Genomic DNA, 12,975 nt, shown 5'->3' on the forward strand with positions numbered 1-12,975 from the left:
AGTAAAACAGTATAAACATTTAGAGCATAAACGTCCATTTAGTCCTACTTCTTGTTCAGTCAGTTGTTCAGACAGCTTATCTCAGACAAGGAACATTTGCAGGAGATAATTCTTCTTGTTTACTGTCACCTGAAAGTAAGAAGAGGTGTTCACATGGCACTATTGTAGCTAACATCACAAAATATAAAAATTCACATGTTTCTTAGAACATAAAAACAGCCATAATGTGTCAGATCAAAGGTTCCTCTAGCCTAGTATTCTGTCTTCTGACAGTGGTGAATGCTAGTTGCTCCAGAGGGGAATGAACAAAACAGGTAATGATTAAGTGATTCATCCTGTCACCCATACCCATCTTCTGACAAAGAGACTAGGGACAACATCACAACCAATCCTGCCTAATAGTCATTGATGAACCTATCCTCCATGAATTTATCTAGCCCTTTTTTGAATACTCACAACATCCTCTGGCAAGGAGTTCCATACGTTGACTGCATTGTGTGAAGAAGTACTTCATTTTGTTTGTTTTTAAAACTGATACCTTTTTTATTTGGGCTACGTCCTCACTACAAGGTTATTTCAAAATAACTACTCCCAGAATAACTATTTTGAAATAATGCATCCACACTACAAATCCCCATCGAAGTAGCACAGATCTATATTGAAATAGTGTGGCCACGCTCATTGGAGCCCCTTCCCCGCGGAAGCACTCTGGGCAGCTCACTTCCTGTAGCTGTTTCCTGAGGCTTGTGCTTAAAGGGGCTCCCCTCTACAGCCATGTCTCAGACTCTTCACCTTTGCCTACCTCCTTGAGGGACAGCAAATACCACGCCTCATGCTCTGGTCACCCTTGCGGATGCAGCAGCTCTTCCAGCATGGAGCTGCAAAGCACTCACTGGCTCTTGGACCTGCTGCTGCAACTCCTAGCGCAGTTTATGCAGGCTGCTCTTGTGGCACTGCTTGAGGACGACGACCAGCTTGGAATGGCTGACCACTTCATCCAGGCCCAGATGCTCCTCATGCACCACATTCCCGTCCATCTTCCCCTACACACTGTGCACCACCGCTTCTGGCACCGGGACACCAGTACCGACTGGTGGTACTGCATCGTCATGGAGCAGTGGGATGACCAGCAGTGGCTCCAGAACTCCGGCATGTAGAAGGCCACTTTCATGGGGCTGTGCGAATGGCTCGCCCCTCCCCTCCAGTGACGGGATACCCTCCAGAAGCCTGGCGCCATCACTATTTAGAAGTTTGCTACGCCGAACAGCTGCCACTCTGTCGGGAGCCAGTTTGACGCGGTGAGATCGACCGTCAGGGTCATGCTCATGCAGGTATACCTCTCCTGCTATTGTCCCAGGAGTGTGGAGAAGCACTGCAATGGGTTCCCTAGGGAAGGGTGGGGGGAGAGGGGGAAATCTCCTCCTTCCCTGGAGGCTTTTCAGTCCTGTCTTCACAAAGCCTGCCGGAGATGGGGTAGTTGGGGTTGGTCCTGCAGTGGGAAGGGGCTTAGGCTCAGGGATCTCCAGAAGACTCTCTCAACCCTGTGATTCTATGATTCTATCATTCTACAGGTGGTGAGGGCCATTAATGGCATCCTGCTGCATAGGATCCCCAACCTGGGTGACGTGGACCTCATCATTGATGGCTTTGCTGCCATGGGCTTCCCCTACTGTGGGGGTGCCATTGACAGCACCCACATCCCCATCCGGGCCCCCGACCACCAGGCCTCCAAATACATCAATCAAAAGGGGTACCTTCCAGTGGTCCTGCAGGCCCTCGTGGACCACTGAGGCCACTTCACTGACATTAATGTCAGGTGGTCAGGCAAGGTGCACCGTGCCTGTGTCTTTAGGAAGTCCAGCCTGTTCCAGAAGATGCACACCAACACTTTTTTCCCCGACTGCACCATCAGAGCTGGGGACGTGGACATACCCATGTATATCGTGGGCGATGCAGCCCTCCTCTTGCTCCCCTGGCTAATGAAGCACTACACTGGACACCTGGACCCCACCAAGGAATGGTTCAACACCAAGCTCAGCAGGTGCTGCATCATGGTGGAGGGTGCATTCGGCCTCCTCAAAGGGAGACTCTGCTGTCTCCTCACCTGCCTGGACCTCGGTGACGGGAACATCCCCCAAGTGGTGGCAGCCTGCTGTATGAGAACAAGGGGCAGACGTTTCTGCCAGGGGGGAGGGCAGAGGCCGAGCAGCTCATAAGGGCTTTTGAGTAGCCACACACGGCTGCCATCAGGCAAGGCTGTCGGGGACTGTGTGCACCTGGGAGGCCTTGAGGGAGAGTTTCAGACAAGGCCAACTGTGACACTCTCCCCCAGGCCTCCCCACAAGGGGTCTCTGCATTGCGCCTCTGTGCCTTTCCTCCCTCACACCTCCCTTCCCCTGCCCTCCCTTCCCACTTTCACTCCCTCCACTCCCCTGCAGACCAAATAAAAAAAAGACTTTTTGTTTCAAACAATAAACTCTCTTATATTTATTTGGGGAATATATAACTGGGGAGGGACTGGTAAATGAACCTGGGAGGGGGAATAAGTGGGAGGAGGGGCACAGGGATGGGGCTGGGACTGGCACCTGCTTCAGGTGGTCCCACCGCCTCATGTGCAGGGCCCTTGGCAGCCGTGGGGGAGCTAGGAAGAGAAGCCGGGGGCTGGGGGTAGAGGGGTGTTGTAGGGACTGGGAGGGGAGAGAGTGCTGGAGGGTGGCTGCTGGACTGCTCTATGACAGCGACCATACACTCAACAGCCTTGGTCTATGCCATGCACATCACCTCCTGGTGCCAGGACAGCTGCTAACCAATGTTGTGCCACAGCTCCCTGTCAGCACAGTGCTCCTGGCAGCCCTCCTCAGAGTTCCTGTTCATGGAACGGAAGCAGTCCAGATGTTCCTGCTCCAGGTTGTTATGGGGTCACCAGCACCTGCGGCTATTGTGGGTTTGGGAGGATGGCACGGGAGTTGGCGGATGCATCGTGCTCATAGCTGGTCCAGCTGCGAAGAAAAGTGCGAAGGGCAGTCATCCCAGGAGACAGTATGCATGAAGCCCAGCCCTAATGTCTGAGATTACGCCGAAGGTCTCGGTTCAGACAATGGAGATGTGCTTCAAGCAAGGCCATCTGTGGCATAGACAGTGGGCACTGTCCTGCAGGGGCATAGACGTTCCAGAGGAGCCTTGCTACCCCCACTTCCCGGAGACAAGCAAGCATGAGACGGTGCTGGGCAGGACAGGAGCCTGTGGGTGGCAGGGAGGAGAAAGGGTGGCTCGGATTCCCTCTGTGCCACTCACACACGGCGTCCCACAGAGAGAGGACTTCTATCCCTGCCCGCTGGAGGAGATGGGGCAAAGTGTTTGATCAGCTGTTGCCGCTTACCAGGAAGGGTGGTACTGAGGTCCCCTTCTCTACTTCCCTCCAACAGGTTCCACTGCAGAGGATCAGTGTCTTTCGCCTTGCTGTGCTTGACCAGGAGTGGCTGCTGTCTGAGTGCAGGCATGAGCCTGTGCTCTGTGCAGCACTGCTGTGTGTTTCCTTGACCCCAGCCTCCTTAGTGGTGGCCTGTGGAGGGAAGGTGTCCCACCACAGTTGGGAGTTAGGCAGGCCTGTCCAGGTACCTTGTGAGAAGGAGCAACAGGTTCCCATTTGGCAGCCTCATGGGGCTGTCTGCTCTGGACTGGCGCTCCATGTATATCCATGTGGTGCGATCCTCAGGCCAAGAGAGAAGTGTGCAGCCCCTCGCAGCCCGCTGCCTGACCCCACATGTAGATAGGTAATGGAACTCTCTTGATGTGCTTTCCCTGGTTTCATCTGAGCCCTGGGGGATGCCGGGAGGGGGGGGTGGAGGGCAGCTCCAGGCTGAGGATGAGTTCCTTGCTGGCTGGCATAGTGTCAATGCTGGCCTCCTCCTCCTCCTTCTCCTCCTCCTCCTCCTGGTCCACAGCCCTGCCCTCTTGGAGGTTGAGGCCAGGCTGGAGTCCACAAAAAGGGGGGAAGGTACCGACTCCCCTCCAAAGATGCCATCCAGCTGGGCTTAAAGTAGCATGTCTGGGGTGCTGTCCCTGAGTGGGAACTTTGTTCCCTGGCCTTGGTGAAGGCCTGCCAGACTTTTCACCTTCATCTGCACCTGGCCCTGGCTATGACAGTGCCCCTTCTGGGTCAGGCTGGTAGCCATCTGGCCAAAGACACTGGCATTCCAGGGCCTGGTGCGGAGATTCTGGAGATTCGACTCTTCACCCCAGACCACAATGAGATCCAGGATCTCTACCAGTCTGGGAGGGGGCCCTCCTTTTCCACCCCTGGCTGGAGGCTTCTCGGGTGGCGTCAGACTTGCTTGCCCCCGTGAGGGGCTTGGAGGGAGCCACGGGGTCTGCCATGGCGGCAAGCAAGAGCAGTGAAAGCTGCTGGTGCATGGCATGGGGCTGGCAGGGTTGGTATGGTGCCACAAGCCCTTTCCCTTCTGCCTGTACCTTTAAAGGATAAAGGGAAACTACTGCATTTTAAGGGGTGTGGACAGAGTAGCCACCAGGGAAGCTATGAGAAGCCCTGGAGGCCAATTATTTTGAAATAAGCACAGCTGAGCCATCCACATTCACCCTGTTTCAAAATAGAAATTTCGAAATAGGCGTTATTCCTTGTGAAATTAGGGTTTATGATTTTGGAATAAAAAGCTTGTTATTTTGAAATAAATAATGGTCTTGCTGTGTGGATGCTCACCTTGTTATTTTGAAATAATGCTGTAGTGTAGACGTGCCCTTGGTGACCTCTAGTTCATGTGTTATGGGAAGGAGTAAATAACTCTTCTGTCTTCACATTTTCTACACCTGTTATGATTTTATGTCCCCCCTTAGCCATCTCTTTTCCAAACTGAAAAATTCTAGTTGTAGTAATCTCTCCTCAAATGACAGTTGTTCCAAACCCCTAGTAATTGTTGTTGCCTTTTTGTGAACTTTTTCCAATGCCAAGACCTCTTTTTTTTTTTTTTAAATGAGGCGACTGCATCTGCAGTAGGGATGTTAAGAAGTGTGTAATTAATTAATTAATTGTGTAGTCGACACAAATTTTGTCGACTACACAATTAATTGATGAGGGTTAGCACTCCCTCCCAGCTTGTGCAGGGTCCAGCATCTACTGCTGCTGCAACTTTGCACTAAGAGTATTTTGGGAGCCGGCGGGCAGGTAGCCTGGCTCAGCCCCGGGAGCTACTACCTGCTGTGGCTCTGCAGGGAAAGTCATGTAGGAGCAGCTGGGCGGGCAGGCAGCCCGGTTCAGTCCTGGCTTGTGCCAGGTCCCTGGAGCTACCCCCTGCTGTGGCTCTGCACTTCATGCACATAGCTCCCAAGACTTTCAAGCCAGCTTCCTGTGTGTACTGGCTCACAGGGGGCCAGGGAGCTGCCCCCCACACTGCTGCCTCTAAAGCCGGCTTCCTGTGAGCATCGGCTCCTGCCTGCTTTAACGCTGTTAAATTGCAGTTAATTGACTAGCCAAGTAGTCGATGGAATGTCCCTCGACTAGTCGATAGGCACTTCCACATTCCTCCTTTGAAATGTACAAGAGCCCTCACTGGGGCTCTTGTACATTTCAAAGGAGGAATGAGGAACTCCGCATACAGCCTGGAAATCCTGAGGACTCCGGGCTGCACACAGGTGGCTGCTTGGAAATGTACAAGAGTCCCCAGAGGGGAGTATGAGTTCCCCACTGACCCTGGGCTCCAGACTGCACTGCATGCCACTTCCCCAGAACCTGGGGTTAGCTAGAGATTCCCCAGCTGATTCTTGTTCTGTTGAAATGCCTCATGGATTCTCCAGATGACCCCAGGCTCCATGGTTGCTCCTCTGAAATGTGGAGGTGGAGTTTCAAAGGGTCAGCCACTGCACAGCTGAGCCCGGGATCAGCTGTGCAGCACTGCCCATTTGAAATGCCAAGGCAGCCCCCGGGTTCTGTGGAAATGCTGCACAGTATCCCTCTCCCCCCCTTTTTGCTGCCTCCATCTAATAGAGGCAGCAAGGGGATGGAATCGGCTAGTCGACAGACTGTCCAATAAGTGCATGCTTATCGGATAGTCGACTAGTCCTTAACATCCTTAGCCTGCTCTCCTACGTGTAAACGTGTAATCGCTAAAAATTCAGTGGTTACATGTTTATAAAAATAACGTTGTATTCTGTATTGTAATTGAAATCAATATATTTGATAATGTAGAAAAATGTTCAAAATATTATGTCATTTTCAAAAGGTATTTGATAGTTTAACAGTGTGATTAAAACTGTTATTAATTTTTGAGTTGATCACAAGTTAACTGCGATTAGTTGACTGCCTTACACTGAATGTAAATTTAAAAATATTTGATGTGACTGAGATGACTTGTTTTGTGTTTTGTTACCAACATTTAAGGCTCTGCTAACATAAAAAGGTACTGAGTTTTTAAAAATATATATCTGTTCATTTATTTTACCCAGCACACACTTTATGAAAGGTGAAAGAAGAGCATCTTAGAAAGCAGATTTTGAACAGTTCATTATGTATAAATAGCTCCCTATTATTACACAGTAGAGCCAATGCATAGTGAATAGGGAAGAGGCAACTAACTAGGAAGGAGATTTTTCTGTTGAAGCACAAATACCATAGTAAGGAGCATTGATAGGAAATGGGATACCTCAAAAATACATGCCCATTAAATCATATTTGGACAAATATGAGCATATTTTTTTCAGTTTGCCTTAATGTGTCAGTGGTCCTCTGACTTTAATAAAAATATTTTTGTGGCAGTAGGAGACAACAAAAGGAAAACTTTGCTATTAAACTGTTGCCCATTCAGATTAGGAATTGTAATAGGAGCAGCAAAGCCCAGAGTGTTCTTGTTCTGTTAGAGGAGGTATCCAGTGGCAGTGGACATTATCAGATAAATTGCCAAAATTGGCAAAGCTTTGTTTCCTTTATAACCATTTTTTCCCACATATACTTTCAAATGAGTGAGTTAGCTAGCACAGTATGTAGTTCTTTTAGGGGTGTAGTTGACAGCAGGCATGCAGAAATAACGAAATAAACTACTTCACACCTGAAAAATTAAAATCTCTGTTGCATGAAATCCACTGCATGTACTTTCTAATATTGGAAAAAGCTAAACTGTCCGAAGAATCTATTACTTGGGGTCACTCTCGTGATCATTCTAATCTAGATCACTAGTGGGCAGTAATTTTCACGGGGCGGGGGAGGGGGACTCTTCATTAATTTTGGTATGTGGTCATGGGCTGGCTCCACCCCAGAAGAAGTGGAGCCTGGGGCAGAAGGGGCGAGGCTGGGGACTAGCCACTTCCAGTGCTTTTGGTTCCCTGCTGCTTCATTGTTCTTGAATCACGGTGCTGAAGAGCCTTTGTGAAAAGAACCTAATATTCATAAAGTTGTAGTTGCAGCAGTTAGGAGATCTAATTGTTGCAGGTTCACCTCATGTGGTTTTAGTTCTGCCCATGTTGCATTGATACAGTGATGATAGTGGAGAGGGAACTCATTTAAAATTCTACGTACAGTCTGTAGCAATACATGTAAGGAGAGAACTTTAGAGCTATGGTGAGACAATCATGTGGTTCATACTTTCAGTATAGTTGCATCCACTTCTCAGTATTCTGCCTATGAGCAGTTTCAGGGGGGGCCACATTGGGGGGCACTTTATTTTTAGAAATGTGAGCAGACAACATTTCACTGTTATAAAATTCATTGTGGAATTATTTCATGTTGCAAACATGCGTAATTAAAGACTATTAATGTAAACTAGGTGTCTTGGTGTATTTGCTGTTTACAGGATGACAGTAAAGTTTTTGTATCTCATGCCTCAGGTAAGTTATCTGTCTAATGGTTTTTATATTCATGTGGTGTACACTTAAACTACAATATGTAGTACTTTCTGCATATCAAGCTGTAGAGTATGAATTTAAAAGTAACTATTTTATGGTGGTAGATTTCCAACAATCACGTGTTAGCCCATGATTTACAAAATGTTGATGGTATGTTCTCAGCACACTGAGAACAGTGTTAATAGTATGTACACATGCACAAGAAAATCCAAGATAAGGTCCTCCTTTGTCTCTTTATAAGCATTTAGGATATGGGAAATGAAGCTCCCATCAAAAGGTAAAATGGTCTACTGTGAGGACCAAATTAATTTCAAAATCTAACAGAACGTTCAGAGCAATTATTACATTATCCACACAGGGTACATCTAGACTACAGGGTTTTTTCGAAAAAACTTCCCCTGCGTCTAGACTGCTGCTGCATTCTTTCGAAAGTAAATCGAAAGAACGCGGCATTTTTTTCGACCACGGAAAATCTCGTTTTACAAGGAACAATGCTTTTTCAAAAGTGCTCTTTCTAAAAAAGTCATTATGTGATGCAAACTGTGCTTTTTTCGAAAGAGAACATCTGGACTGTCTGGGTGCTTTTTCGAAAAAGTGGCTTGCTTTTTCGAAAGTACTGGTGGTAGCCTAGACTCTCTTTTTTGAAAGAGGCTTTTATGAAAGTATGTTTCGAAAAAGCCTCTTTCGAAAGAGGCTCGCAGTCTAGACATAGCCACAGTTTCCCCCTCATACTGTACTAAATGAATTTTCCTAGCAGAATTTTGTTCTTCGAACATTTCAATTTCCTCTTCCATTAAATTGGATATTTGCAAATTAGATATAGTCACAGGCTCTGATTTAATAAATGGCGCTCCCATAGTGCCCTCCATACGAACATCTAACATTGTTTTGAAAACATTGGGCTGTATTTAACATTACTACTTCTGCTGCTCCTCTCTCCAGAAACATTTCTCATTGACATCAGTAGTCCTTGCTGATGATACCACAAAAGTTTTGTGGGAATAGGGCCCAGTAGCCATTTACATTTCATGACGTCCTGTTAGAATAGGTAAGTAGTATCACAGACTTTTATAGAAGAAAAACCTGAAGTGGAGTGTTGGAGAACCTGATTTTTCTAAGGCTTTGTGTACACTTAAAAGTTTAAAGTGTAGCTGCAGCAGCAATTTAAATTGAAAGTTTGACCACAGAACTCTATATAAACACCTCCATAAGGAAAGTAGCTAACAGCACTGGCTGCACAGCTCCTAGTGCTGTAGCATGGTCCACACTCACACTTTACTTGGTGTAACTTGCTATGTTCGAGCCTGTGTAGACTTACCCAAAAAGTTAGAGGTGAAAGTAAACCTGTGTGCCCTGGTATGGTGCTCTGGCAGGAGGCTGGCTGGCTGGATCGCTTAGCTGCAGGAGGAGGAGCAGGGTGCTTTCAGCACAGCAGGCAGCCAGGCAGGTTAGATGGGCGGTTGGGGGCACCCCACACTCCTGGGGACTGCCCAAGTCCAAAGCTGCCACTCCCTTCCCTGGCTGCCATTTTGAGGGGTGGGGAAGCTTCAGCTCCACTTGGTTGCTGTGTGCGAGTTTTTCCTATTTGCTGTGTGTTGTTTTTTTTCCTGTTTGCTATGACTAGGGAGCAAGGGGAAAGTGCAGAGCCTGCTGCATTCCTCTGCCCCCCCCCTTCCGCCCCAAGGCAGCTAGGAGCAAGACTTGCCCAAGATCACATGGAAAGTCTGAGGCAGACGCAAGAACTCATGACTCTTGATTCTTGACTCTTGATTCTTGCTGCAATGGGTGAACCACCAAATTAGCCTTCCTCCTCCCCTCCTTACAAAACAACCAAGCAAAACAAACCTAACCCTGCATTGGATATCCTCACCCATTTTCTCATTTATGTATGTCTTTGGTTGCTTTTTAATAGAGAGATAAAATATTCAGTAAATTTACAAAAAACAACTATGCCTTGTTAAATTAACAACCCATGGCAGGGTTCTGAACCCAAACATTGTGCTTGTGAATGAAAATCAGAACGTGCAATGGACCATGTAGCTCAGTTATGCAAATGCAGTGAAATAAAACTATATATTTTAAGCACAACTAAAACATTTTCATAAGACCTTGGCTTCTATTTGGGCACCTATATAAAACTGCCACATTTTCAAAGGTGTTCAGCCTCTGGCAGTTTCAATTACTCAAGATAAATTAGGAGAATCTTCAGTGGAATCACACTTATGTAAAATTAATATAAAATAAGTGACATTAAAATTAGGCCTGGTCTGTACAAAAGCATAATGTTGCATGACAGACCTGGACTATTAGTATTTGTACGGAGTAAGCTGAAGGGAAGGAAGGAAGGCAATTCACTGAAATACGTTATCCTGCATAAACATTCAAGCAACAGACAAAATTCAACTGATATTATTCCCAGCAGATGTGGTCTGCATGAGCACATGGTTTAAAAGCAGAGATGTGCTTGAACCAATGCATTGCATCTGAACACCCTTCTGTCTTTGGGAGTATTTAATATTAGGATCTGGTCTTGTGTCTTTCACTTCTTTCATATATTTGAGAACTCTTTTTTTTTTTTTTTTAAATTCCAACTCTGACGGATTGTGATTCGGTTAGGAGAATTAAGTTTTCCAGGAACTTACTATTAAAAAGTAAGGTTCCAGATATTTCATGTTGAATATGGATCTCCTCCTGTTGCTGAGTGGCATCTCAGTCTCTGGGAAGCTGGTAAATAGGTAAGGAAGCTTTCTGCATCATTTTATACTCTCTGCAGATCCATGCAGGATTATTGATTGTATCTTTTTGCAGCTTCGTCCAGGACTATTGATTTTTTTTTTTTTGTGAGGTGTCTGCTCACCTGCATTTAAAGCAGAAAACCACGTGTCTTAATTTAAGACCAGGGCAGGAGAGAAACTGACAGCAATGAAAGGATACAATTGTTGACTCCTAAATTATCTGTAACCATTAGAAATTGATGACAGCTAGTATAGCTAATGTGTATTTTTGATTAGCTTAAACATTTAATTGAAGTGCCCTTTTCTTTTCTTGGTTGACAGCTGCTTGCAGTGGAAAACTGGAACAGCACACAGAAAGACGTGGAGTCATCTATAGTCCTTCCTGGCCACTAAACTATCCTCCAGCCATAAACTGCAGCTGGTACATTCAAGGAGATCACGGAGATATGATAACAATTAGGTATGATTTGTAGTGTTCTGTTGAGATAAGATTGCTCTCCTGAAATGAAGCATAAGGGTTTGTGTAATATGCTATTATGAAGTTGTGTCTAAAAGAACTGTAAAAATTATAAAGTTCTTTTGCTAAGAAAGTAGTGGTTGATGCTTGGTGAAATATAATTGCTGGTCAGGAAGATCCTTTCGTTTAAAAGATATTATGCAGTTTATTTAGGTGTCTGAGGTAGTGAGATGGTCCCTGTAGTATATGAGTGCTTCACAATTTTGTAATGTCCTTACCCTTACAAAGTTGTATGAAGCAAGAAAGCACTACTGTGATTCCTATTTGGAAGGTGGGGACCTGAGGCACAGGAAGACTAGTTTGGTCACATCAGCTGAACAATCATTTTGCTTTAATTGTAATAGGAATGAGAACACTACACTTGGATTTAGAATAGCATTTGAGTTTAAGGTTGAACAAATGTTAGGACTCATGTCCGAAGATATCAAAATCTTGAGTTTTTCCTGTTTGAGTTGACAGAAATCTTCCGGATGTCAGTGAGATATGAGCCATTTGAGGAAAATTGTACAGCTCCCAGTTTTGGGTTATTGTAGAGGGATGGTTTAGATCTGGGGACTTAGCTACAAAACTACCTTCCAGCTGACATTCATAGTTGAGTGTTTGGGTTTCAGGTTGTTAATCAGACTCATGTCTGATCTAAAGCAGTTGTTAGTAGTCACATAAGGAAAAAAAAATCCACACATGGAAGATCTAAACATGGTATCCATGATTTTTCTGTTTACTCAGATGGCTAGTTAATAACCCATTGGAGGCAGCCAGGCTAGAGTTCATATTGTTCGGAATAATTAAATTATATTGGTACATGGTAGTAGGAAATTGAATAATCTACCAAGTAATATCTAAAGCGTTAACAGTGGTTAAAATGGTCTGAAAGAAGTAGGAAGGGTCTATCACAATCTGAAAGTTGCAGCTTTGGTCAGTTGGTGCTTAAAGTGGGTTCCATGGCTCAGTTTTGTTTTATTTTGTGTGTGCGTGTATGTGTATTTTATTTCCTGGTCTGCAACCCCTTGCAAGTACTCCATTCCCCTGACTCTATAAATACACACACACACACACACTGTAAGCACTGAGTATAATACAGAAGGCCAATTTTTCAAACAAGTCTTTTAAAATAGACCCATAGAATTTGCATGCTGTTTTTATATGTTAAGAACTGTTTATACTTTAGTTCTGCTTGATAAAGGAGTCAGTTTTCCACTGCCATATATCAATATACTGTACATTATTGCAAACAACATGAACTCCAGCCTGGTCATCTCCAAGGGGTTATTAACCAGCCCTCTGAGTAAACATAAACATTCTAGATGACATATTCAATTCTTCCATCTGTGGATTTTTCTCCTTACTACTGACAACGGCCTTTGATTAAACATAAGCCTGATTAATAACCTTAAATCTAAAAAACGAGTAGTCCTGTAGCACCTTAAAGACTAACAAAAACATATATATAGTATCATGAGCTTTTGTAGGCAATACCCTTAAGGTATACAGGTCTACTCATTTTTAAAGTTACAGACTAACACGGCTACCCCTCTGAGACTTAAATTCACTCTCTCCTGTGAATGTCAGATGGAAAGCAGTTTTGTAGCCTAGTTCTCAGATCTAAACCACCCTTTTACAGTAATCCAAAACTGGGATCCATTATATTAACATTCAACAAAGCGAATTAATGCTTCCAACAATAAGCAATTACAATTAAAGAGTTAACATCGATGACATAATTTCAGTCCTTTCTGGGAAAGCACTCTTAATAAAAGAAGCATATACACACATACTCTCACATATACATCTACATATCTGAAAAGGATATTTTGGACTCTAATGCTCTCATTAAGTAAAAGTACTTAATTCTCTGTGCTAATCACAGTATCCTCT

At 45.1% G+C, this 12,975-nt stretch overlaps 1 protein-coding gene across 3 annotated transcripts in view; it reads left to right on the forward strand.

The window, feature by feature from the left end:
* LRP3 (LDL receptor related protein 3) overlaps nucleotides 1–12,975 on the forward strand; it is a 91,251-nt gene that overhangs the window by 59,726 nt on the left and 18,550 nt on the right. For 2 of the 3 annotated variants that reach the window (XM_014569490.4, XM_075940107.2), the window contains exon 3: nucleotides 10,905–11,043. In XM_014569490.4, the coding sequence (XP_014424976.1) occupies nucleotides 10,905–11,043 (139 nt within the window). Of the gene's footprint in view, nucleotides 1–10,904; nucleotides 11,044–12,975 lie in introns of those variants that run through there. The other variant, XM_089781498.1, reaches the window with a different exon arrangement.

This window comes from Pelodiscus sinensis, chromosome 12, assembly GCF_052426305.1.
Source record: "Pelodiscus sinensis isolate ZL-2025 chromosome 12, ASM5242630v1, whole genome shotgun sequence".
NCBI lineage: Eukaryota > Metazoa > Chordata > Testudines > Trionychidae > Pelodiscus > Pelodiscus sinensis.